At 41.9% G+C, this 22,082-nt stretch overlaps 11 protein-coding genes across 12 annotated transcripts; 2 read left to right on the top strand and 9 right to left on the bottom strand.

Annotated features, from left to right (window-relative positions):
* Nucleotides 1-778: 778 nt before the first annotated feature.
* On the top strand, nt 779-2,119 carry LSM04_000972 (uncharacterized protein; the record flags this gene model as incomplete). The annotated part of the gene is made up of 1 exon (XM_067331568.1): nt 779-2,119. The coding sequence occupies one exon, from the start codon at nt 779-781 to the stop codon at nt 2,117-2,119; it is 1,341 nt and encodes a 446-aa protein (XP_067193011.1).
* A 1,526-nt stretch (nt 2,120-3,645) lies between these two features.
* LSM04_002612 (uncharacterized protein) lies at nt 3,646-4,679 on the bottom strand (the record flags this gene model as incomplete). 2 transcript variants are annotated; one of them, XM_067331569.1, is made up of 2 exons in its annotated part: nt 3,646-4,031; nt 4,367-4,679. In XM_067331569.1, the coding sequence occupies 2 exons, from the start codon at nt 4,677-4,679 to the stop codon at nt 3,646-3,648; spliced, it is 699 nt and encodes a 232-aa protein (XP_067193044.1). The 2 variants fall into 2 exon arrangements, with proteins under 2 accessions (XP_067193044.1, XP_067193045.1); XM_067331570.1 differs by lacking the exon at nt 3,646-4,031 and having other exon boundaries at nt 4,325-4,393; nt 4,446-4,679.
* Nucleotides 4,680-4,737: 58 nt separating this feature from the next.
* LSM04_001252 (uncharacterized protein) lies at nt 4,738-5,142 on the top strand (the record flags this gene model as incomplete). The annotated part of the gene is made up of 1 exon (XM_067331571.1): nt 4,738-5,142. One exon carries the CDS (start codon nt 4,738-4,740, stop codon nt 5,140-5,142), a length of 405 nt encoding a protein of 134 aa, XP_067193016.1.
* Nucleotides 5,143-6,005: 863 nt separating this feature from the next.
* Nucleotides 6,006-6,908, bottom strand: LSM04_001759 (CAAX prenyl protease 2; the record flags this gene model as incomplete). Its single annotated transcript, XM_067331572.1, has 1 exon — nt 6,006-6,908. The coding sequence occupies one exon, from the start codon at nt 6,906-6,908 to the stop codon at nt 6,006-6,008; it is 903 nt and encodes a 300-aa protein (XP_067193032.1).
* Nucleotides 6,909-7,274: 366 nt separating this feature from the next.
* Nucleotides 7,275-10,361, bottom strand: LSM04_006479 (Rab3 GTPase-activating protein catalytic subunit; the record flags this gene model as incomplete). Its single annotated transcript, XM_067331575.1, has 1 exon — nt 7,275-10,361. One exon carries the CDS (start codon nt 10,359-10,361, stop codon nt 7,275-7,277), a length of 3,087 nt encoding a protein of 1,028 aa, XP_067193149.1.
* A 378-nt stretch (nt 10,362-10,739) lies between these two features.
* LSM04_006845 (PUA domain) lies at nt 10,740-12,572 on the bottom strand (the record flags this gene model as incomplete). The annotated part of the gene is made up of 1 exon (XM_067331576.1): nt 10,740-12,572. One exon carries the CDS (start codon nt 12,570-12,572, stop codon nt 10,740-10,742), a length of 1,833 nt encoding a protein of 610 aa, XP_067193155.1.
* Nucleotides 12,573-12,763: 191 nt separating this feature from the next.
* LSM04_000976 (uncharacterized protein) lies at nt 12,764-13,960 on the bottom strand (the record flags this gene model as incomplete). Its single annotated transcript, XM_067331577.1, has 1 exon — nt 12,764-13,960. The coding sequence occupies one exon, from the start codon at nt 13,958-13,960 to the stop codon at nt 12,764-12,766; it is 1,197 nt and encodes a 398-aa protein (XP_067193012.1).
* A 360-nt stretch (nt 13,961-14,320) lies between these two features.
* Nucleotides 14,321-15,058, bottom strand: LSM04_001885 (uncharacterized protein; the record flags this gene model as incomplete). The annotated part of the gene is made up of 1 exon (XM_067331578.1): nt 14,321-15,058. One exon carries the CDS (start codon nt 15,056-15,058, stop codon nt 14,321-14,323), a length of 738 nt encoding a protein of 245 aa, XP_067193033.1.
* A 990-nt stretch (nt 15,059-16,048) lies between these two features.
* Nucleotides 16,049-17,818, bottom strand: LSM04_004575 (Protein kinase domain; the record flags this gene model as incomplete). The annotated part of the gene is made up of 1 exon (XM_067331579.1): nt 16,049-17,818. The coding sequence occupies one exon, from the start codon at nt 17,816-17,818 to the stop codon at nt 16,049-16,051; it is 1,770 nt and encodes a 589-aa protein (XP_067193089.1).
* A 526-nt stretch (nt 17,819-18,344) lies between these two features.
* LSM04_001700 (uncharacterized protein) lies at nt 18,345-20,078 on the bottom strand (the record flags this gene model as incomplete). The annotated part of the gene is made up of 1 exon (XM_067331580.1): nt 18,345-20,078. One exon carries the CDS (start codon nt 20,076-20,078, stop codon nt 18,345-18,347), a length of 1,734 nt encoding a protein of 577 aa, XP_067193025.1.
* A 469-nt stretch (nt 20,079-20,547) lies between these two features.
* LSM04_003530 (uncharacterized protein) lies at nt 20,548-22,068 on the bottom strand (the record flags this gene model as incomplete). The annotated part of the gene is made up of 1 exon (XM_067331581.1): nt 20,548-22,068. One exon carries the CDS (start codon nt 22,066-22,068, stop codon nt 20,548-20,550), a length of 1,521 nt encoding a protein of 506 aa, XP_067193062.1.
* Nucleotides 22,069-22,082: the final 14 nt, after the last annotated feature.

Genomic DNA, 22,082 nt, shown 5'->3' on the forward strand with positions numbered 1-22,082 from the left:
TTTTTGTGTCTGAAGAATTGTCTCAGGAGTGGCACCGCTGCTTTGAGAGAGTTGTGCTTTGGCCGTGTGTCGTTCACTCTGTGGGATGGGGGTTCGATGTTGGAGAAAGATGGGGTGCTGAGGGGTATATATGTGATCGTACCCTCCTCATATACATTGTGGAGGATGTGTGTATGTTTTTGTTTTTTGGGAGGGCACGGGAAGGAGAAGTTGGAGGCGAGGCGGGTTGTGCAGCACCCCTCTACTCTGCCCCTTGATGGACTCTGCTGCCATGTGTCTGTTTTGTTATTCGGCACTCTGTCAGTTCCCAGTGCTTCTCCTGCAGTTGGGAGTAAATGCTGAGTGTGGGTGGCAGCAGTGGTTTTCTTGTTGCCGCATCATTGCGGCCAGAGATGCTCTTACTGGTGGAGCATGGGTGGGTGACGTGGGATGTGCTTGTTGTTGGTTTTTTTGTGTGAGGGGTTGGTGTGTTCCTTTTTCTTTTTCTTTGGTATTTTCTGCAAAACGAGTGTGTGTGTGTGTGATTTATTTCTAAATGGATACCTCACTCAATTATTTGCCTTCAGGGTATCCCAGTGGTGCTCGTTACGCTGGGTTCCATGTTTTCCCATGGTTGCATCTTCAGTCCCATTGTTGTTGTCCTGTTTCTCTCTGTGTTTGTGGTGCCCTTCACCCATTTCTCTCTGCCATGTGTGTTAGCTGTGCGTCTCCTACTCTTTTTCTCTTCTTCCTTGTTACCGCAGACCCAAGCAACCCACAGTGAAATTGAATAACAAGGATGCTCGTCCAACTGCGCCGTGTGGTTTGCCTGTTGGTACTTCTGCAGTGCTCTATGGGAGTAGCATTTGGTCCGGTAAGTGCGGACGATAGAAGTGATGCAGTGAAGGCGGCAGATACATTAAAAATGGAGTTGGGCAGAGCATATGAGATGCTTGCGGAGGGAAAGAGTTGTTTATCTGTTTTGAGGGAAGAGACGGAACTCTGTGAAAAAAATACCTTGATCGCAAAAAATGCGTTGCAGAAAACCAAGGAGGCGGGGCAGCGTGTTAAGAATTTTAGGAATGGCGATAGCTCTGGTATTGAAAAACTGCTGCAAGAAGCGCAAGAGACATTAGATTCGACTGATGACGCAGTCAGTGGGACGGCGTACAAAGTCGCAGTCACAAAGTACGCGAATATGGCTTGCTTCGTTTCCCAAGGTAACGTTGAAAATGTCTTGGACCGACTTGAAATGTTGCAACAAGGGCTACAGAGTTATATGGGAAAAGGAGAATCAATGCACAAAAACGAGACCTGCGTACTCCTCGTACAGAACAGTACTAAAATACGGAAAGAACTGAATGAAGTAAGAGCAGAAATTTCCAAGGCCTTGTTTGATGGCCGCAACATCCGCTCGGATGCGGTTAAGGCGTTGAAAGAAGCGGTGTCAGAGCTTGAAAATGTGAAGAGCGAACTCAAAGGAAGCCTGTCGGTAGCGAACGGCAAGGTTCTGGAAACGCAAAATAAAATCGAGGAGATCGTAAACACCAGTAAAGAGGATCTAAGGCAGATTACGGGAATGCCAAAGACGAAGTCGGATGGTACAGTGATGCCGCGCGATCTGAAAAAGGAGGCAGAATTAAGGGGAACCACTGAAGGAAAACTAAAGGGATTTGTGGAAATTGCAGTGGGACGAGAAGCAGTTGCCCTTGAGGAAGTAAAGAAAAAACTAGAAGAGAGGCGGCGCATTGCAGAGGCGATACAGGCCGAAGGAAGTATGAAAAGCGAAAAGGATGAGACAGAGCGAGCGGCTGAGGAGAAAAGAGTGAGAATGGCTGAAGCACAAAAGAGAGCGGCTGAGGAGAAAAGGAAAACGGAAGAGGAAAGAAAAACAGCGGAAGAAAAATCGAGAAAGGCCACAGAGGAAGAAAAGGCAGGAAAGGCCAAAGAAGAAGAGACAAAAACGTTGGCAGAGGAAGCCGAGAGAAAGGCTGGGGAGAAAGCGGAACAATTTGCAGGGGAGGCGGTGAATAAGACCAAGGAAAAAAATAAGGATGGCAGCAGCAGTCCTGCATTATTGCACAGTCCCTTGTTGCTTCTTGTTCTGCTGTGTGTGTTGGGTTGCACTCTTGTGTGCTGATCGGTGTTTCCATGACACACAGCCGCACAGTGTTAACCTTTGTTCGACTGGACATGGGTGTGCATTGTGAGGTCACTTTTCTTTTTAATGGATCTTGAAATTTTTCTTCTTTCCCAGTGCGATAAATCTCTTGCTTGTTTGTAAATGGATACATCTATTGCATTCCCTATGGCGCTCACCAGACGACAAACCATCTTTTTTGTGATGGAGTGTTCTGTTTCTTTGTTCGCATTATCTGGGTTCTGTTTTCCCGCTGTTCACTGCGTGTGCCTGGTGATGTGTGTGTGTTCCGTAATGTTACTAATTTTTGCTTTTACCCATGGGAATGGGATAGAATCCCCAATGTGTTTTAATTGCTGTGACTGAAATGTGAAGAATGGCAGGGAGTTCAAGACACACAAACACGCACACAGTAATAACCTTCCTTCTCTGTGTGTGGACTGTCATCATGTGTGTGCATCATTCCCATTGCTCGCCCTGTACGAAAGGCACACACACCAACTGCAGGGAATTGTGTTCTCTCCTGAACATGTTCGCATGATGATCACGGCTTTCTTTTCATTTTCTTTGTTTTTATTGTTTTGTTTTCCCCTTGTGTGGTGCTGTGTGTGCGTGTCTGTTCTGCTGCATATGGTGGTGTGCTCCTCAAGCCAACCAATGGGCGTGGTGCTTTGTGTTTTCCCGCACCGTGCATCAGTACAGACACGCAGTTCTCTGCAGAACAATTCTTTTATACACTCTTCCCTTCTTTCTTTTTGTGTGTGTTTTCTTTTCATAATTAATTTGCACTGTGTGTGTCTCTTTTGCGTTTCCCCATGCACCTTGTGTGTGTTGGGTTTTGTGTGATAATCTCTTTTTTATTGCTAATTGCAGGCTGCAGGCTATGCAAACACTGAATAATTGGTCACTATACTTTTACCATATAATAAATACTCGTTATGAAACATAAAGTGGATGTGTCTGTCTTCAGGCATCACAGCCACATTAAGTCATGAATTTCTTTTGGTTCTTTTTCATTTTTGCTCTATTATTGTGTCTGCCTCACGCAGTCACTCTCTCTTTTTTCTTTACATTTTTATTTTGGTAAAAATATTGGTGGGTTGTGGGTGTTTGAGAGTGCCCTTCCTATGTGTGTCCTTGTGTGTGTGTTGGGGTTTCTCCTCGCACCGCCCACGTAATGAAAACACATTTCTTTGCTCTCGCCTTCTCTCTCTGTTGGTGGTGTCACTCACGGCATGACCGCGAGCATATTTCTCTGCCCTTGTGGTGTAGTGTGTTGTGTGGTTTGCTTGAGTGACTGCAGCCTGCGGGGAGGGACTGAGACTGCTCCGCTTCGGCTTCACGTAATGGGTCTGTTTTTTTCTTTTTGGGGTGCGTATTGATGCAATGTTTTGATTGGTGTGGGTGAATGCTGTTCTAATTGGGAGTGTCAGCCGTGATTGGTGTGTTATTGTGTGCCGTTGATATCCTGTTTTTCTTTTTTCCGTTGCTCTTGTGTTTTCTGTTCCTCTCTGCAGGTGTGTGACTCAGTGTAGGGTTTTAGTGTATGCCTTAGTGCCTCTCTGGCATGGGCATGTGGGTGAGATGGAAACTCTGTGTTGCTGGACCGCGCCGCTGCGGATTCTCGGTGGTTGGTGTGTTTCTGCTGGACGCTGATGTGTTTGCGGTGCGCTAACTGTCGGTGTGGCGATATCTCCCGCCGCGTGTTTGAGGGGCTGGAGTGAAGGTGCGGTTCCTTTGCGTTGTTGTGTGATTGGGGCCGCACATGAGTGGTTTGCTGGGATTCCCTCTGTTGTGAGTTGCAATCTGGCGAAGCGATGGTGAGGGGCTGGGCGAAGAGAGCATGGAGCCATGTTTATAGTTTGATTCTGCTCTGACTCTGTGGTGTGTTTGCACTTCTCCTTGTTTTTTTCTGTTGTTGCTGATTGGGCTGCAGTTAACGTGTGCGGTTGTTATGGTTGGTGTGCCGTGCCTCCCCGCCACTTTCTCTTTCTCTCTCTATCACTGTGTGTTTTTGGGAATGTGATGTGAACCATCGAGGCATTTGCATTGACCACAACGTGATTCTCGGACCTCTTTGCGCCAAGCCACCCAACACAGGCACGGGACTGACATGCCACACTTCTTCCCCTCACACACCGTGACTCCTTTCTTTCCTCTCTTCCACGCAAACTCGCATCCCGTCCTGTTTTGCGCGGCTCACGCTCAGCGTTCAACTCTTGCATTCGGGGGAAGGGCATTCCAAACGCGAAGGCTCACGGCGGCGTGGGGCACCTATATACAAGCACGCCTGGAGGCTCATCCTGAACGGGATCGCACTCCAAACGCGATCGCGTTGGCCTGGTCGAAATTCCTGTCCGACGACAGTTGCGGCGCGGCATGCGCTCCAAACATGCACGTCACACAGCAACACGCCAACACAAAAACACAACCACTTTTTGCGTCCCTCTCCAAACGAGAGAACATGCATGGGCTGGCATGAGCGGCATGCTTCGCTTCGGCGGGGCTCGAGGGGCACTTTACGTCCCGAGGCGCTGAACCTTGAGGCCTGAAATATCATGCTCAGGGACTTTGAACTTGAGAGAGATAGAAAGGAGGTGAGAAGGAGAGGGGAAAGGATGAAACCCGGCAACCAGTCTGCACGAGGCGCGAGCCGCTCGTCGTGGGGCTCGTTGTCGGGTTTCGCCCTTTACTTTTTTCCCCGCGACGGTGATGAAGCAGACGACGCTGTGGCCTCGACATCGCTGGCGTCTTGGCGGAAAAGACGGGGCGGCGACGGGAGAAGATGTGACCCCACCGCCGTCTTGGAAGGAGGGCGATGGCGCAACCCCTTCCTTCCCCTTACATTCCCGGCATCCGTCTCGCGTCATTGCGCCCGAGCCGTGGGCAGCACACACACAACCGTGGGTCAAGGGCATCCGAGAAAACCTCGTCTTGAACATGCAACGCGCGCCCCACGTCCCTCCAGGATTGTAGCTGAACACTGGCGATGGGGTGCGCGGCGTGCAAGGGGAACCCCCTAAAGAAGAGAACCGCCTTTCAACGAGGACTGCCACGCACAGAAAACGGCAATTACCACACGAGCACCTTCCCCCATAAGGACACTTCCCCCATAAGAACACCTTCCCCCATAAGGAGACTTTCCCCACAAGAACACCTTCCCCCATAAGAACACCTTCCCTCTTTGGCCGGGCCCGCGCTCCGGGGGAATTTTCGGTTTGGCGAGTGCCGTGCGTTTGCCGCCGCTGTGCGCTATCGGGTCTCTTTTCGGTGGTGTCGGGGCACATTTTTGCACACAAGCTAGCTGTTGCAGGTGGCGGGTTGTTCCGGTGTTTTGGGTTGTGCCGGCCCGGTGGCGTCGCCGCCGCCGCCTGTCATGACTTTGGTTGGGTGGCGGTTCTGCGGCCGAAGCGGGCGGCCTCTACGACAGTTGCCCCTGTGCTAATTTGCTGTTTTATTGGTTGTGATTCATGTTTTGTGCGTTCATAGCTTCTGTGTTGTTGTGTTGCTACGTCCGGGCCGCCGCCGGACGCTTTATAGAGGCGGAGAGGGGGCCTAAAATTCTCCGAATCTTGTTTTTCTTTTTTCTTCTTTTCACCCACCCCAAATTGGCAAAACCAGTGGGAATTTCTTCAATTTTAAGAATTCCGCTGCTTTTGCGCGCGGGATCCGCCGCGGCGGGTTGCCAATTCCCTTGCAAATTATTCGGCTTCCTCGCGAAAACTACTCCCCGATGGCATCGTCAAAAAACGAAAAAAAAAAAAGAACAACCTATCCTTTGCAAACAAATCTGTAATGATAAAATATGAAAAAAGTCACGGGATTTGTATTTCCGTCAGAGAAATGAATACTTAAAAAAACCAGCAAATGATCGCTTCAATGCATTTTACCAACTCTTCAAGGAGGAAACTATTGCTACCCAACCCATTATTCCACCGCCGTAGGCAATGACGCCTGTAAAGCGTTTCTTCCTTGAAGTCTCCTGCATAAAAGCCAACGTTGGGGGACCCATCAGGTTACAGAGGAGGTGCGAAAGGAAAACGGCCAAAATATTATTTCTGCATATAGTTGTGAAGTAATATCCACAAAGCAATCCACACGCAAAAGTACAAAGGAAGAGAACACAGAGTTTTTGCACCGCTCGACCCCAACATGTTATTATACTCGGTTTGGTTTCACCTGACATGATTCTATTACGGTATTCATCTGTGACAAGTGAAAATACGAGATGGGTATGAGAAAATGTGAATATCACAGAGGAGAGAATGATGGATGAAGATACTGAACGACGGTGTTGTAACAAATTCAAAAAAGTTGCTCGAAACAATAATTCTTCTCCAAAGGGGCATATAATGCTTCTTAAAACTAATATCGGATCTTCTCTAAAATAATGCCAACATATACCACCGCGTTCAAAAATAACACCACTAAATAAAGCCAGTGTTCCTATAAAACTTCCCAAAACAACCTTTATTGATCCCCCAAAAGTTCCTTCTGAACATAAAAGATGATAAACAAAAACACTACCCCATATTACTCTCTTATCATCTGCTTCATTTCGCCAAATATACTCTAGTAATAATACGTTTAAAAATGTACAGGTAAGGAACGAGACAAGTCTCTTTTGAACTACAGAATGATCGTCGCGATCAACAAATTGAGGTCCATATTCCGATGCCTTTTTAAGATCTTTTAGACACAAGAGAGCAAAACGACGCTCATTCGGCCAAAGATAAAATGAACCAACGAGTCCGCACGCAAGCGCAGCACAGAATGCAATGTCACTCATCTACAAATTGATAATATAAAGAATCGAAAGCGAAGACAGACAAAAAAAAAGAAACCAAACAAAGAAAGAGAAAAAAGAAAATACATGGAAATAAAAATAATTAACAATACAAAAACAAAAACAGCAACCCAAGTGGTACAGGGGAGAAGGGGAAAAACAAACAAAGAAACAAAGAAAAATCCCAAAGAATTTGTGTACTATCAAAAGGATAAGGATAGGAAACCAAGTCGGTCTATATCAGGAACAAAGTAATAAGCAATGCAACAAACAAGCAAAGAAACAAAAAAAAAGAGGAAACAATATATAGCAGGTAAGTTTTTGAGGCAGATATACCGAAATATTCCAAATCCAAACAAACAAACCTTTCTACAAAACCTCTTCTGATAATGCTAGGGCCATGCGAAATCCATCTGAATCATCTGTTTCAGCAGTCATTTGTTGAAAGCATGCTGTGGTGTTGAGAGGTCTCTCTGCCATGCATGTGGCCCTTAATAGCATCGAAATGGGTTTTTGATCACTTTCCGGGAAACGTTCTGCAATACCACCCCGATGCCATAAATCCCACGTTAAAAATGCTTCACGTAATGTAAGTCCTGTGGGATCATTTTGTTTTTCACTTGGGGATGAAAGGGCGGCAGCGAATTTTCCCATTGTCGTACACAACTCTTGAGTAGATAGTCTATCACCGGGTTGTTGTACAGTACCCAATAAACGTTCAATCGTTAAGGCGGCACACAAAGATGTCTCAAGTTCCCCAATTTGACGAATAGTCATAGAATACGTGGTTCGTATATCTTCAAGGTCTATGCAGGAATCTTCAAGCTGTGAAATACCTCTAAGGGCAGTAGCGATAGCCTCCCCTTTTTTTATCGCATACGCTCTAATTGCATGATTATTTTCAACACAACGATGGGAAAGAATACGATGAAGTGAATTAGCAAAGTTTGCATGAATTGTTTCAAGAAGAAGGGTATTTGGGGTAAGATCTTTTTCCATCCATCTAATAATAAGTCTTGCCTGTTCATGTGGAACAAATGATAAGGCCATAATTTCTTCTGGAGATCGTGGAATAGCTTTACTCCAGAGTGGCCACCAAAGATTAGATGATCCACTACCAGAATTACGTCGCATTCTCTCTGATAAGTACATATCATCCTCCTCTACATTTCCTGTATTATATTCTGAATCATCTGTAGGAGGAATAAAGTCACGTGGACTGTGCCATTGAACAAAGTCTGGAAATCGAACTACACGTCCTTCATGTGCCCTATTAGCATAAAGGAAAAGACACATGTCGTTAAAAAGTCCTTCACTTTGCATCCATGCACGCATTTGCTGTCCTACAGAAGCAGTACCGAGATTCTGCAATTCTTGTGCCTCTCGTAATAGAACATCTGATGTGCATGGTGGAGTAGGAAGGGCCTGTGGTTCCACTAGCGGTTCACCATTAGTAATAAGTCGTTTTTTCATATTTGTAACACCTTCACTTGAAGAATCACGAGTCTCTATGTTTGAATCACCCGTTTCACATGAGAATAATTCATCCGTATCTTCATCCCAACCGTCAGCTGACTGTTTTAAACGAGTATGAGAAGTATTACTATTGCCACGGTTACCACTATCAGTATTATTATTATTATTATTATTATTATTATTATTATTATTAGTAGTAGTAGTAGTAGTAGTAGTAGTAGTAGTAGTAGCTGTAGTAAAGCAAGAAGAGGCAGGGACTGTATTTTCACGTAACATCCTTCTAGCACAATAAGACAAGAGTTGAAACTTTTGAACAATTAATGGAAGACCATGATCGATTTCTTCAACAGGTGGTATACCAATAGTATCAATGAGTTGCTGCAATGAATGGTTTCTTTCACCTCCTCCTTCAAGAAGATCCCTAAGACGACCGACAACTAACATCCACAGAGCATATACATCTCCTGCCAAATCCAAACGAGTAGCACAAATATAGGAGAAACGGCATAAAAGAGAACCAGGAAAATACACTTTACGAATATCAGTATTATTATTATTATTATTATTATTATTATTATTATTATTATTATTATTATTATTATTATAGTTTGTTTTTCCCTCATCATCATTTTTTAATCTTTTAATAAGAGTCATTTGACCTGATACACTTAGAGGATGACCATATGTTATCTCATTTGCCATGTCATCAAGAGTTGGTGATACATTTGTTACTGGCCTCAATTGATTTTCAGAGAAAATATCTTCAACCACCATATATGCATACTCTGAAAGACTTTTACACGCTGTATGATTCAATTCACATTCTTTTTTTGGTATTGCTAGGGCTTTAATCGTTAATTTATTCTGTGTTTTCACCCCAGCTGATACAAAAGGATTTAGATTAGAATTTCTCTTTCCATCATCATGTACCTCTGTGTCATGCAATTGATTCCACTGAAAAGAAAACAAAACACCACGTAACGGTGCAGTACCGGTACCAAAAGGAAAAGTTGTTGGACCAGCAGAAAGCAACATAATTTCATTTTCAAATTGTAAAATTTCATCCCAAGTTAATGTATTTCCCTTACCACCGACATTTTGCTTTAATTCCTCTACATGATAGGGTGAAAATCGTCGTGGTAGTTTTAATCGAAAGGTTCGTCGAAGTGATACAGATATCCCATCAAAAACATCTGTACAAATACGACTTTGTGGACCAATTTGTAACTGAAATATATCAAGATAATCGGCAACATGTTGGCACCACTGTGGTGGATGTGGATATGCCCTACAATGAAATCTACACTTCACTACAGGTTGAGAAATAAGTTGTTGTAATTTATCATATTCACTATTGTTACTCTCCCATTCTGTTACCATACATGGTGGAGCTACACCAGTAAAGGCTAATTCATAGTGATCTCCAATAGAAACAAAGCATGGAGCTGTTCCATTAGCGTAAAAAAAAGGTGATGGAATGGCTGCGGGATCCTTGTCAAAGTGTAGTGATAAATGACCCCGCATCACACGACTCACCGCAGTTGTGAGAAGAGAGAGATAGTAAGATGATTCACTGGAGTTATATGATGATACGGTTGTGGTACTACGTGCTAGAAAAAAAATAGGCAGTGAAAAAAGACGAAATATCGGATGCTGTTCCTGTTCACTTTGTTTTGAACCATAAACATGAATCTCCACTGCAATACCCTCATTCTCTGAATTCTCTTCTTTACTATAACCACTGCGACGACCCACTATGAAGTTACGCCCCAAAACCAACTCACTACTAGTGTCAATATTAAAGTTATTTCTCTCCTGAGACTCCTTTGAAAGAAAACGCTGAAGTTCTGGTCGTATACGGAACTCCTCCACGAGATAACGTTCAATCTCTCCCACAATATCTTCAAAACACGTGTTACAAGAGTAATCTTCAATTTCTAGCGGTATCTCCTCCACCGCATCTCCAGAACTTATACTCATTTGACGATAAAAGATTCCAAGAGAACTGATTTCAACACTTTTCCTTCCTTTTTAAGCTTTATTATTTTTTATTTTATTATTTATTTTTTGCGCGATAGTATTATAAAGAAAAAAAAAAAAACGAAAACAAAACAATGAAACAAACGAAAACCAAAGAATTAATAGAAACATAAGGAAAAAGTAGACACAAGTTACCATTATTACCATATATGGAGTGCACATATACATACATTATGTGCAGAAATATATTCTTTGTGATGGTTGTAAAAAAAAAAAAAAGAAATAGAAACTCTCTCTCTCTCTCTCTCACCCTCTCGTTTCCAAATCAAGAGCAATAAACTAAATAGTCAACGTTTTTGTTCATCCAATTCGATAATTTTAGTGAGAAATAAAAACGGCTACAAAGAAACCTATTCCATCTTCGTCTCCTGTTACCAATCCTGGCATAAAACGCAGCACCATCAAGGGTTGCTCTTCACAGACATCAGACTCTGTACATAAATTATGTTGTAAACAAATAAGTTCATTTCGGCGTTGCGCTTCTTTTATCTCATCTTGTAGCAAAAAACGACATCCTTGACTAAAATTTGCTGCGCCAATTAAGCAAAGTTCTCTATCATACTCTGACCTGGCACGTGCAAGACGTAGAAACGGATACTTCTTAAGAGCCCAAAGCACATTAGACTCATTTTCATCAAGTGTGATACTACAAGTACTGTACACTAGGACAGAAGTGCCTGTTCGGGAAAGCATCTTTACACATGAATCCAACAGTTTACGTTGATAATCAGCACAATCACGTATAAATTGCAATGTAACGTTATGTGGAGTTAATTTTGGCCGCAGTCCCGTCCCTGTACAAGGAGGATCTAAGAGAATACCATGAAAGAAATGTTCGCTAGATTCACCAGCGTCTGTTTTCCCTTGCATTCCCTGTAATTTATTCACATCACCACAAACTGGCCGTACAACACTTTCTACAAAGGACGTTCCAAAGTGACGTTGCAGAAGTTCATAAAGTCGCTTGTACCGCAACGGACTGCGTTCACAGCAAGTTACAGTGAATGTTAAATGAGGAGCAGCTGCCAAATGCTCTTCACTACTTTTTGTGCTAGAGGAGGACTTTAGTGTTGTCTCGTACAGAAGGGAAAGTAGAAGACTTGTCTTTCCACCGGGTGCCGCACAGGCGTCCAACAACGCCAGCGGTTTATTATTATTATTATTATTATTATTATTATTGTCAGAAATAACATAATAACGCAGTTGCTGCATGAGAAGTTCAACAGCCACCATACTTGAGTAGTTCTGCAAAAAGAATCTACCACCACCACCACCACCACTTCCTTCTTCTTCTTCTCCAATAGAAGCAGAAACTTCTCTTTCTTTTTCTTCTGCTATTGTCGATGATAGAGCTCCGTCTGTTGTGATATTCTGTACCGCATCATCTGCGACTGCGTTAAGGAGCTTTGAGAGAAGTGTTTTGGAAGGTTGTGCTTTTGGTGTCCATTCATTCCGCACAGCAATACCGCCATGTTGTCTGTGAAGCATTGTCCGGCGATCCATCATGGCGGTTCCACCACCAACACACACCAACAATACTTCTTTTTCTTTTCCTTCTTCTTTAGTCTCTCTCACTTCATCAACACTAAAAGAAGAAGACTTTACTTCTTCCGGCGATTCTGTTTTAGTGTGCGAAATGTGAATAGCAAGATGTACACGTTGCCCTACAGCACATGCACCCTTAACAGACACTACACCAGGGGGGAATACATCACTGCCACGTAACACAGCTTCCGCACATCCAGCATCCACCACAACTACTGGCAAATCTTTACTACAATCATCATTCATAACGGCATCTTCTTTTTCTTCTTCTTTTATTTCTTCTTCCTTTTTCGCTTTTACCATTGTTTCCTCTGTTACTGGTACAATACTGATACAATACGGCATTCCCCACGCATCCAATGTCTGTGCATGTATATGATTATACTCCCGTAATCGCTCTACGGCACGATTTGCCTGTGCTGCCAAAGTTTGTGTTCCTGCCCCAACAAACCGCACATTCGTCGTGCATGGCGGGAGTGCAAAGGTAGAAGTATAGAACGCATCAAACCCGAGCGGTGTGAAGACAGTGGACTGAATGTAATTCTGCGTTACTGGAGAGGCGTACTTGTAGGCACCCCCCTCTGCAAATGTCAAGAGTGATATCATCACACCATCTAAAGGAGAAAGAGAAAGAGAAAGAGAGAAATATGCAGAAATAGTCCGCCGGTTATCTTTTTTTTTCTTATTTTTTTCTTTGTTGCTCCCATGACAAACAGAGAAGCTGAGCTTTACATAAAAAAAAAATAAGCAAAAAAGTAAACCCAAAAATGAAAAATATACTACCCCTTAAGTTGTTTCTATGGAAAAAATCCCCGAAGAGTAACGGGTTCATAACGTTTTGTTTCTGCGCAGAGAAAATAGCTACGCACATGAACGTCATTACCAAGAAGAGAGACATCAGAGTCATTAACGCCAGCAACAACAATATCTTTTCGCTTCCGAGGCGCAGAAGGCATCTGAGGCGTCTCCATAGAGTTATCAATAGTATCCACACCAATACTAGTGTTCTGTATCACTTTGGAATGATCACCACCTTCCATTTCTTCAACCATTGCCACTACAGAATTATTTAATTGCAATATAGTGCGTCCATTATTTGCTGTTTCTATAGTTATCCGTTCCTTTTCTACCTTTCCATTTTTTCCCTTTTCTGTCTCATTTAATTTCTGTTGCAGATCTGTAGAGGATGGGATTTCCGGTTGTTGCACACATGCAAGACGCTGGATATTTATGACTGGAATTCTTGTATCTCTCACAGGGGATATAACAACACGACGCATTTCCTCTGAGAAACTACGCGGTGACGTTACGCTTGAAGCTAAAACTTCTCCATCCTCCAGACGCAGTCGTTTATTACTCTTGCAGTTATTCTCCTTCTTCTTATTGCTGTTGCTGTTGTTGTTATTGTTGTTATAATTACTATTGTTATTGTTATTCATATCACCGTTTGTTGTTGTTGTTGTTGTTTCAAGAAAACGTTTAACAGATACCCAAAAGGCTGATTCCACTTGTAACAACACACTTCCCTGTGTCTTTTCCTCTTCATGCTCTTTAGCCGCCTTCTGCATGTACAGTACAACTGCAGTTCCCATAAGATCTAATAGATGTGAGAAACGCCGTGTCTCCAGACGTCGTGTTAGGTGTGATAACTCCTTTGCAATAGTCTCACCAATCTCTTGCATTTCCTCCACATCAATTAAAACATCGGCGATTTGTTTATACGCCGCAGCGGCTTCTTTAGAGGCGATAAGAAGCTCAGGTGCCGCCCGGAGAACATGTCGTGCACAATACGCATTAATAGCCCCTTTCAATGCTGGTGTGAGGAGTGTTTTATTACTAACAAGTTTTCTAATAGCATCCTCGTAGATGGCAATTAGTGCATCCACCACAAGTCTACAGGCCTTATCACCATGTACGAGATCACCGTGAATAAGATCAATAAGAAATTCAATGATTTGGAATGACTGACGCTGTCGCAGAGTCTCATCAAGCATCTCACCCTTTCTTTCGTCTTTTTCTTTCTTTCGTTTAGTTTTTTTTTTTCAGACCCCAGTTCTGCGGATCTAATCAAACAGTTGAGGTGCAGAGAAAGGGAGAAAAAAAAAAAAAAACAAAGCCAAAGAAGAACGCAACGAATCCATAAAACAAATGTCACACACAAATAGTAAAAAAACAAAACAAAAACATCACCACCAACAAATAATAATAATAATAATAATAATAATAATAATAATAATAATAATACAAGTGAAAAGTGTGAAACAAGAGGCGACCAACCAACAAAACAAAAAAAAAACAACAACAATAACAACAAGCGTTCAAACAAACAAAAAAAAAAGAGGCCTTCATGAGAATTACTTTCCAAGAACCTCAAGTGCACGTGCCACCTGGGCAGTCAGCAGCATCCCGTATTTCTCAAAACACCACAGTACGACCTTCTCAGCTCTCGAGTCTCTCTCAAACCAATAAAACGGTTGAACAACGTAGCAGAGACGCAACATTGCCTCACGACTTCCTCCATTAGTGGGAACAAGCGACACACTGATCGCCTCATCCTCATACGAAAGAATGGCTTCCTTTTCTGAATCCTGCTGTTCCTGCTGCATGGATAATTTCCACTCTCCATAAACCCGTGTGGTCTTATTATCATCATAATAATGATAAAGATGATGATTACCTAACATCACGGTACGACGTTCTTCGGCCAGAACCCATCGGTTAGTGTACTTCCAACAGTTATACACATCGGAAGGACGCCAACGTGATTTAAAGGCGGTTGTGAAGACTTCTACTCGCATAAAAAAACTGGACAATAACGCATGCAATGCAAAAAGTGAACCATCTATATTACGAGAAGAAAGGGCCTGACGCACATTCGCGGTTGGAAGAATTACAGGTACCTCAAAGGCGCACATAAGAGAAGGAATACCTTCCAGTCTCGTTTTATTTGCCACTTGACGACAGTAGGATGAGACTGTGAGAGGATCTGTAAGAGTAACATCCCGCACATTCCTGCTGCTGTACATCGTCCAGCCAATTCCACTGAGCAGCGGAACACTGAGTGCCACACCGAACAACTTTGCAGGTGGCATATCAAGAAAAAAAAGTCAAAAGGAAAACGAATCTATTTCACACTATATGTAAAAGGAATTGATGTAAAATGATACACCAATGCACCTATCCTTTTATTTTCTTAATAAAATAAAAATACCCCTCTGGTTCTCTTGGACGACTAATATTTTAGACATTGAGAATGCAACCCCCCAGACAAAAAAAAATAAATAGAGAACTAATATCAAGTCAACACATAATAACTATGGTCAATATTTGAACGTCTTTTCAGAAATATTTGCAACGAGGAAAGGAGGAAGCCATACATGCACGTATACAGAGCAGAAACAGAAGTAACAAAGAAAAATGAATGAAAGAAAATACAGAGGATTTCTTATATATATATATATATATATATAAAGGAAAGTATATATCATGTTGAAATGATTTCAATATATAAATATTTTCTCTTTGCTTGCATACTTTTTCCTTTTCCTTCATTTCCTTCTGTATACTGTTTTTCATACTACACACAAACAAAAAACATAAATCCAAAGTATATATTATTTGTATGTATACTCACTTTCTCCTTACTTCTTTTGTCTTTATCAACATTACGTATTGTTGATAGGTCATCCTCACAACACACACACACACAGACCTCCCATCGCTTCATTTACACCTAAAACTCCCGTCAGCAAAACCATGTATATATATATATATACAGTTCAGTAAAACGAGAGTCTTTCCCACAGCTGCCCATTCATCATCCCATCAAAAAACGAAAAAACAGCAACTTATAGCATATCCAAACACTGAGATGGAAAAAAGTAGACAGGAGATTGTGACGGCAATAAAAAAGAAAAAAGAGGAGGAGGTATATTTTTATTCAGAGAAATGGTCAACATCGCAGGGGCAAACAAACAACGAAAAAGTCTGCAGTAGCAAAAAAAAAAAAAAAACAAATCGAGAAGAAGATATAATAATAAAAAATCACACACATACATACACACACACACAAAGAAACACTTTCATTCGTATACAATTTTCACATATTCGGTTTGCACTGCACGCTCTACAGTAGTTACCTTACGTACCTTGTTTCCACCACGAGTTCCTGCGGACCCAAGACGTTTTGTCTCTTGTGTCTTGTATTGAAGCATGAGAGGCACTTCCACCACTGGTGAATGTGGATACGCCAAATCTTCTTCTTCATTATTATTAACTTGACTCGCTTTTCGTGATCGCACAGTGGGTGAACTTCGGGGAACCCAGTCCACGTGAAAAGGTCGTTTGGTTTCCACACTACTTCTGAGAGAGTTCGCAGATACCGTTGTTGCTGTTGCGTCCGAATTAGTTGGAAGAATATCAGACGAGAGATTCGCTTTATCAAAACTACGCAAGATTGTTTTCACTACAGTAGATGCAAGTAACTCCTTACAACTAGGACGTTTCGTCGGATTACGATGCAGCATAGCACGAATAAGTTCCACCATCTCTGGAGGACGCGTGTATGGGGCACGTTCTTCTACTCTTAAAATAGCTTCTCCATTAGGCAAACGATCTGGAAGTGTTCCATCACAGGCGAGATAATGCAGAATCATACCAAGCGACCATACATCTGTTGCCTTTGTGTGCACGTGTATGTAAGTTCCATCTGATCCCGGCACACACTCAAACAATTCTGGGGCCATGTATTCCATTGTTCCAGTCCCACCCGTACGTTCATACGACAACTCACCAAGAAGTGTGGCAGTTCCAAAATCACTTACAAGAACTCTTGGTGGTTTCTCAATTGGACCTGTAAGGAGAAGATTCTGTGGTTTGAGATCACGATGAAGAATATTCTTTTGATGTAAATGGGCAGTTCCTGCCAAGGCACTTAAAAAAAAGTACCACACGGCAATAGTTGGAAGTGCCGTTCCATATCTTTCAAGATATGAGTCAAGTGATCCCAAAGTTGCGTATTCCATTAAAATAAAAAGACAACGCACAGGTGGACCAAAATCAGCCGTTTGAGCAATATCCACCCAACTATGATTATACTCTACTACATTAGGGTGTCGCTTTACCTCCTCCAATATTCGTACCTCACGTAGAACATTCTGCAGGTACTCTGTATTATCACCAACAGGAATTTTCTTTAATGCAAAATATCCAAGTTCAACACCTTCCATAACATGCTGACAAAGATAGACACCACCAAAAGTACCATTACCAAGTTTTTGAATTTCTCTAAAATAGCGTTTATAATATCCATTAATATCTCCACTACCTGCAACACCAATACCACCCGTTGAGAAATCATCACGAGAAACACCCTCTTCATTTGATCTACTCACACTTTCTTCTTCCTTTTCTTCATTAATGGGATCAAATCTATCTTTACCTCTATATCTGCTTGGTATCCGTGATGAAGGTTCCATTGACTGCGTCCGTACAGAAAGATTTTGCGAAGATGGACTATCACATATCGTAAGTTGCTTTCCATGATTCTGAATTAGTGCCCGAAAGTATTGCGGGGTGAATCGTTCCCTGGTGGGCGGTGTTTGTGGTTCTTTCATACTGTTTTCACGCAGTGATCGGTGGCATGTTGGGCAAACATCAGAGACTGCGAGTGGTCCAAACTGCGAGCGACGTGCTGACGGTGAGTACGTGTCCGACCGTTGTGCTACTTGCAGTTCAGACTGCAGCGGGACAACTGTGAGTTCTCCACACACCGGTGTGGCTGTTTGTGCACTCTCGCCCGCCCCTCGGCTGCTGTTTACATTGGGTATGGCCGGCAGTTGAACGCCCTTCATTCACAAGATGTAATGTACAGTAGAAAGTGTGCGTATATATATATATATATATATATATGGAAAGAGAGGGGGAGGGGGAAGAATAGACCCCTTATAAAGTGAAATACGGCTTCTATTTTTAAACTCTATTACCACTGCTCCTGACGCTATTTGTGTGTGAGCCTCCTTCAAAAAAACAAGAAAAAAACAAAGGTAAGGAAAGAAAATAGAAATAATGAGTGAATAAATGCAATCATTTCATCCTTAAAAGAAAAAAAAAAATAATCCACAAGAGGAGAAATAACCTGTTCTTACCTTATCAGTAATACATTTTAATATAGAAAATGAAAAAATAAACAAAGGATATGTGAATAGAGGGCCACCACCCAAGGAAAAGTAAAATAATAAAATTAACCAATTTCATAATCCAATTTCATACCCTTGACACGTCCACCTCTTTCAATATGAAGATATATCGAATAGTTTCACAAGCACAACTTTGTTCACAGTCTTTTTCTTTCCAGATTTCAATTATTCATCCATCGCTCTATTCATCTTGTGTACCATTCACCTTTCCTTTAAAATAATCTGCAACAATCCCCATTGCTTTAGCAAGCGCCATCATACTTGCAAAATAATTGATCGTTCTAGATTCCATACTATATGGACATTCTCCCACCGCTTCACACATCTCAGAATTGTTATCTGTATTGTTATTACTTTTATTTTCCTTCTTGGAATTTTCCCCATCTTTGTACTGCTGCAGGAGTGTTAATGGTACCATTTTTACAATAGAACAATTCTCACGCAATCGAATACTACTATAGGGATCATTCCCCACATTGTTGCCTTCTACGGATGAAACATCACGGTGATGAAAGACGTATGCAATTATCCACTCATCTGTATCTTCTACAAACACAAGTCGACGTTGCATACTGAGATTGGTATCTTGCTGTAATACCCACTCTACCTTGGCGTTCGTCTCCGCCTCACTTGACCACCGCATAACAAATCCCACAACCGCATTGGAAAAGTAATACGGCGGTAAATCTCCCAGAATAGACTCCATTCCTACTCTTCTTTCTGTTGTTCTTGTTGATATTGATAGTGTTGATGTTGATGATAATGATGGATCTAACAAGCACAATCGTGGGGCATTAGGTGTTCCCATCACGGTTGCTAGTGGAAGAACAGCAGAGCTATGCGTGAGAATTGCCCCATTTTCAAACATCTCTGTTAGTGCCTCCGCCTCTTCACCAAATAAAAACGGTGTTGGAAGAAAAATGTATGATTCCTCTTGTATTCGGGGAAATGCCATAGACCCCACTGCCTGCTCTCGCTCACGTTTAAGCGATAATAATAAATCACATGCTAATAGAACACGCGCCATAATAAGTTCAACCGTCTCCACACTCACCATTTCCCTTTCTTCCTTTTCCTCAACTCCATCATTTACATAACCTTCATCTTCCTGCTCTTTATCACTCTTTGCAGGGACTTCAGATGAGGGGATAAAACTCACCAACGGCGCCAATTGATTACATGCCGCACAGTACACTACAATAATAGGAGAAGCTGCCGTTCCAGCAGAAACAACGAAACATGCATGACGGCCAGCGTGATCAGCTGTACTTTCTAACATCTCCGCATGTAATTCGCTATGCCCACACATTTCCTGTTCCTTTTCAGCAGTATCTGCTGTCTCTCTTTCTTCTTCTTTTTCTTCTTGTGCCTCAAGCAGTGCTAGACAGGCATCTCGCTTCTCCATGTACTGTGTATAGTGTGCAAGAAGTGAATGCCGCAAATCCTTAACCAACACAGGGGCGGTTTCATCCCTTTTCTCATTTCCTTCATTCATACAGAACAAACAATGGACATGCGGGGGTACATGTGCCACACTTTCATCTGTCTCATCAAAGACAACAGTGGGAAGTAATTGCGGGTGTTGTATTGCTTGCAGTCCATTTTCACGGGCAATGTGTACACAGACAGGAGGTGAGAGGTTTCTACATAAATTGTCGACAACCCCCATATCCTTTTTTATTTCATGCAAGATTTCACTTTCTGTATGAGTTTCATGACATTCATCATCCGTTGTTTCATAATCATTATCATTAGTGTTCAATAATGGTAAATTAAAGAGAAATGAAACATCACCCAATGCAAGCTTCTGAGCAAAATACTGTACAAGAGTACGATACTGCTGAACAGTGAGATGTGTGGCCGGTGGAGGCTGTGGGCCGTCAAAGATGCCAAACACATCCATTTCTTCTAACATGAGACCTGCAATCTAACTATTTTTTCTTACTTTTTGTTTTTCTTGTACACACTCTGTAAGGAAAAAGGAAAAAAGAACAAATTATGGAAATAGTAATAGTAATAATACTAATTATAATAACAGAAAATTTAGATGAAACACAACACCAAAGAATTATAAGTCTCTCTGGAAAGTATATATATATATATATATATATATATATATATATATATATATAGGTACAGATTCCTTTATAATTGAAAGAAAGGCACAAAAAAGTCGTGATAAGGGAAATTATGGTCCCTCCACGTGTTTTTACATCTCCACTTTATGTTAAATATAATTCAAATATATGCAGGGAATATAGAAACAAAGCACTGAGCTCATAATAGTGCATATTGCCAGCAACTGCAAATACAAGAAAAGAGAGAGAAAAAAGAAGAAAGAAATAATATCGTTTGAACCCATTTTTTTCTTCTTCTTTTTTCTTTTACTCCTTGATATCTAATCCATAAACGTATGTTTCACCATAATTTCGCAGACAATTCTCTGCATGTAAAGCTAATTTATTCATACGAGCCATTAAACCGATTTCTAGCAATTGTAAGAGATAGTGCGATATCACATCGGGGTTCTGCTGTGAATGCGGTGGAGGCAATGGACAATTATTTACGTAACGAGATAGTGCCATATTAAAGCCATGACGATTTGTTCTTGATCCATAAGTCAAAAATAAAAAACGAATGAGAATGTCTGAGTAAAGTGATTTTAGCCAACGCTTAGAAACTGCACCATTTGCATGTTTCTCATTATACCAATGTAAACGTGTTCGGTTAAGTGCTATAAGTGTATCAGGACGAAATCTGCACCATTTTAACACATTCTGTTTAGAAGATTTGTCAACAGTAGTATTAACGGCAATGAGATCATCATCTGGAGCGTTATGGGGTTTGCATCGCCAGATGGATTTTTTACGCTTAGTCCACACCTGCAGAGGTGATGGACATGATAGTAGTAGACTCTCAACTTCACAAACAGATGAATCATACTTTTGACCTGCAAAGACCCAGCCATTATCCATCAAGATAGAATGCCGACGTGTTGCCTTGTCTCTAAACCAGTTCTTAAGGCGTCGATCTGGATTAGATAGAAGATAATCAAACAGCATCACATCTGACATTTCATATATTTCAAATCGATGAATATCTTCAAAACGCATCTTAACAGGAATAGGAGGAACAGTGAAGTAAGGTGCATAAACAGACATTGAAGGGTAAACCGCATCATCATAAGACTCCTCCCATGTTAAAGCAACCCCAATTAAGAGTACCCTTGCATTATTATTATTATTATTACTGCCTTCATTACCTGTACGATTTCCACCTCGTAATAACTTATTTCCCTCCCCAAGTGCCGTTTCCAAGGATAAGAGCATACTTTCACTTAACTCCCCACAACGATCCCTATGCACAACCGTCTGTAATTGTTTCTCCGTAATGGCAAGCACCACACCACGAGCAAGTGCAGCTTTTGGATACACCAATCCTTCTCTTGCCTCTTCATAAAACAATTGTTGAAATGTATGCAAGACAACTTCTACCCATCCCTGTTGTCCATGCCATAATGCGGCAGGACGACATTCCGTCTTGAATGCAAATTTAATGAAATCACCAGAACCGTCCCTAAGAGGACTAATCACACGATATAAACCATGATGTAGCTGCAGGAATGTATCATCTGCAACCAGCTCATTTACTGGATCCGTAATACGACGCAAGTCTAATGTTATTTGCCCACCTTTTTGCTGTTTTTGAGGTTCATAATATTCTTCTTTGGCTTGTTCTGGTTGTTGTTGTTGTGGTGTTAGCGGATTTTCTTCTTCGTTTGATCTGAAGAAAGGGAATAAGAGAAGGAGCCCCACCAGCCAAAACAACAATAGAAAAGTGCAGAACGTTCGGAACGGACAAACTGGAAGCGAAGACGTTCCTCTACGCTTACGGACCCAAAACATCGCTCCCTATATGG

The sequence above is a fragment of the Trypanosoma melophagium genome (genome assembly GCF_022059095.1).
Source record: "Trypanosoma melophagium isolate St. Kilda chromosome Unknown ctg18segment0, whole genome shotgun sequence".
Lineage (NCBI taxonomy): Eukaryota > Euglenozoa > Kinetoplastea > Trypanosomatida > Trypanosomatidae > Trypanosoma > Trypanosoma melophagium.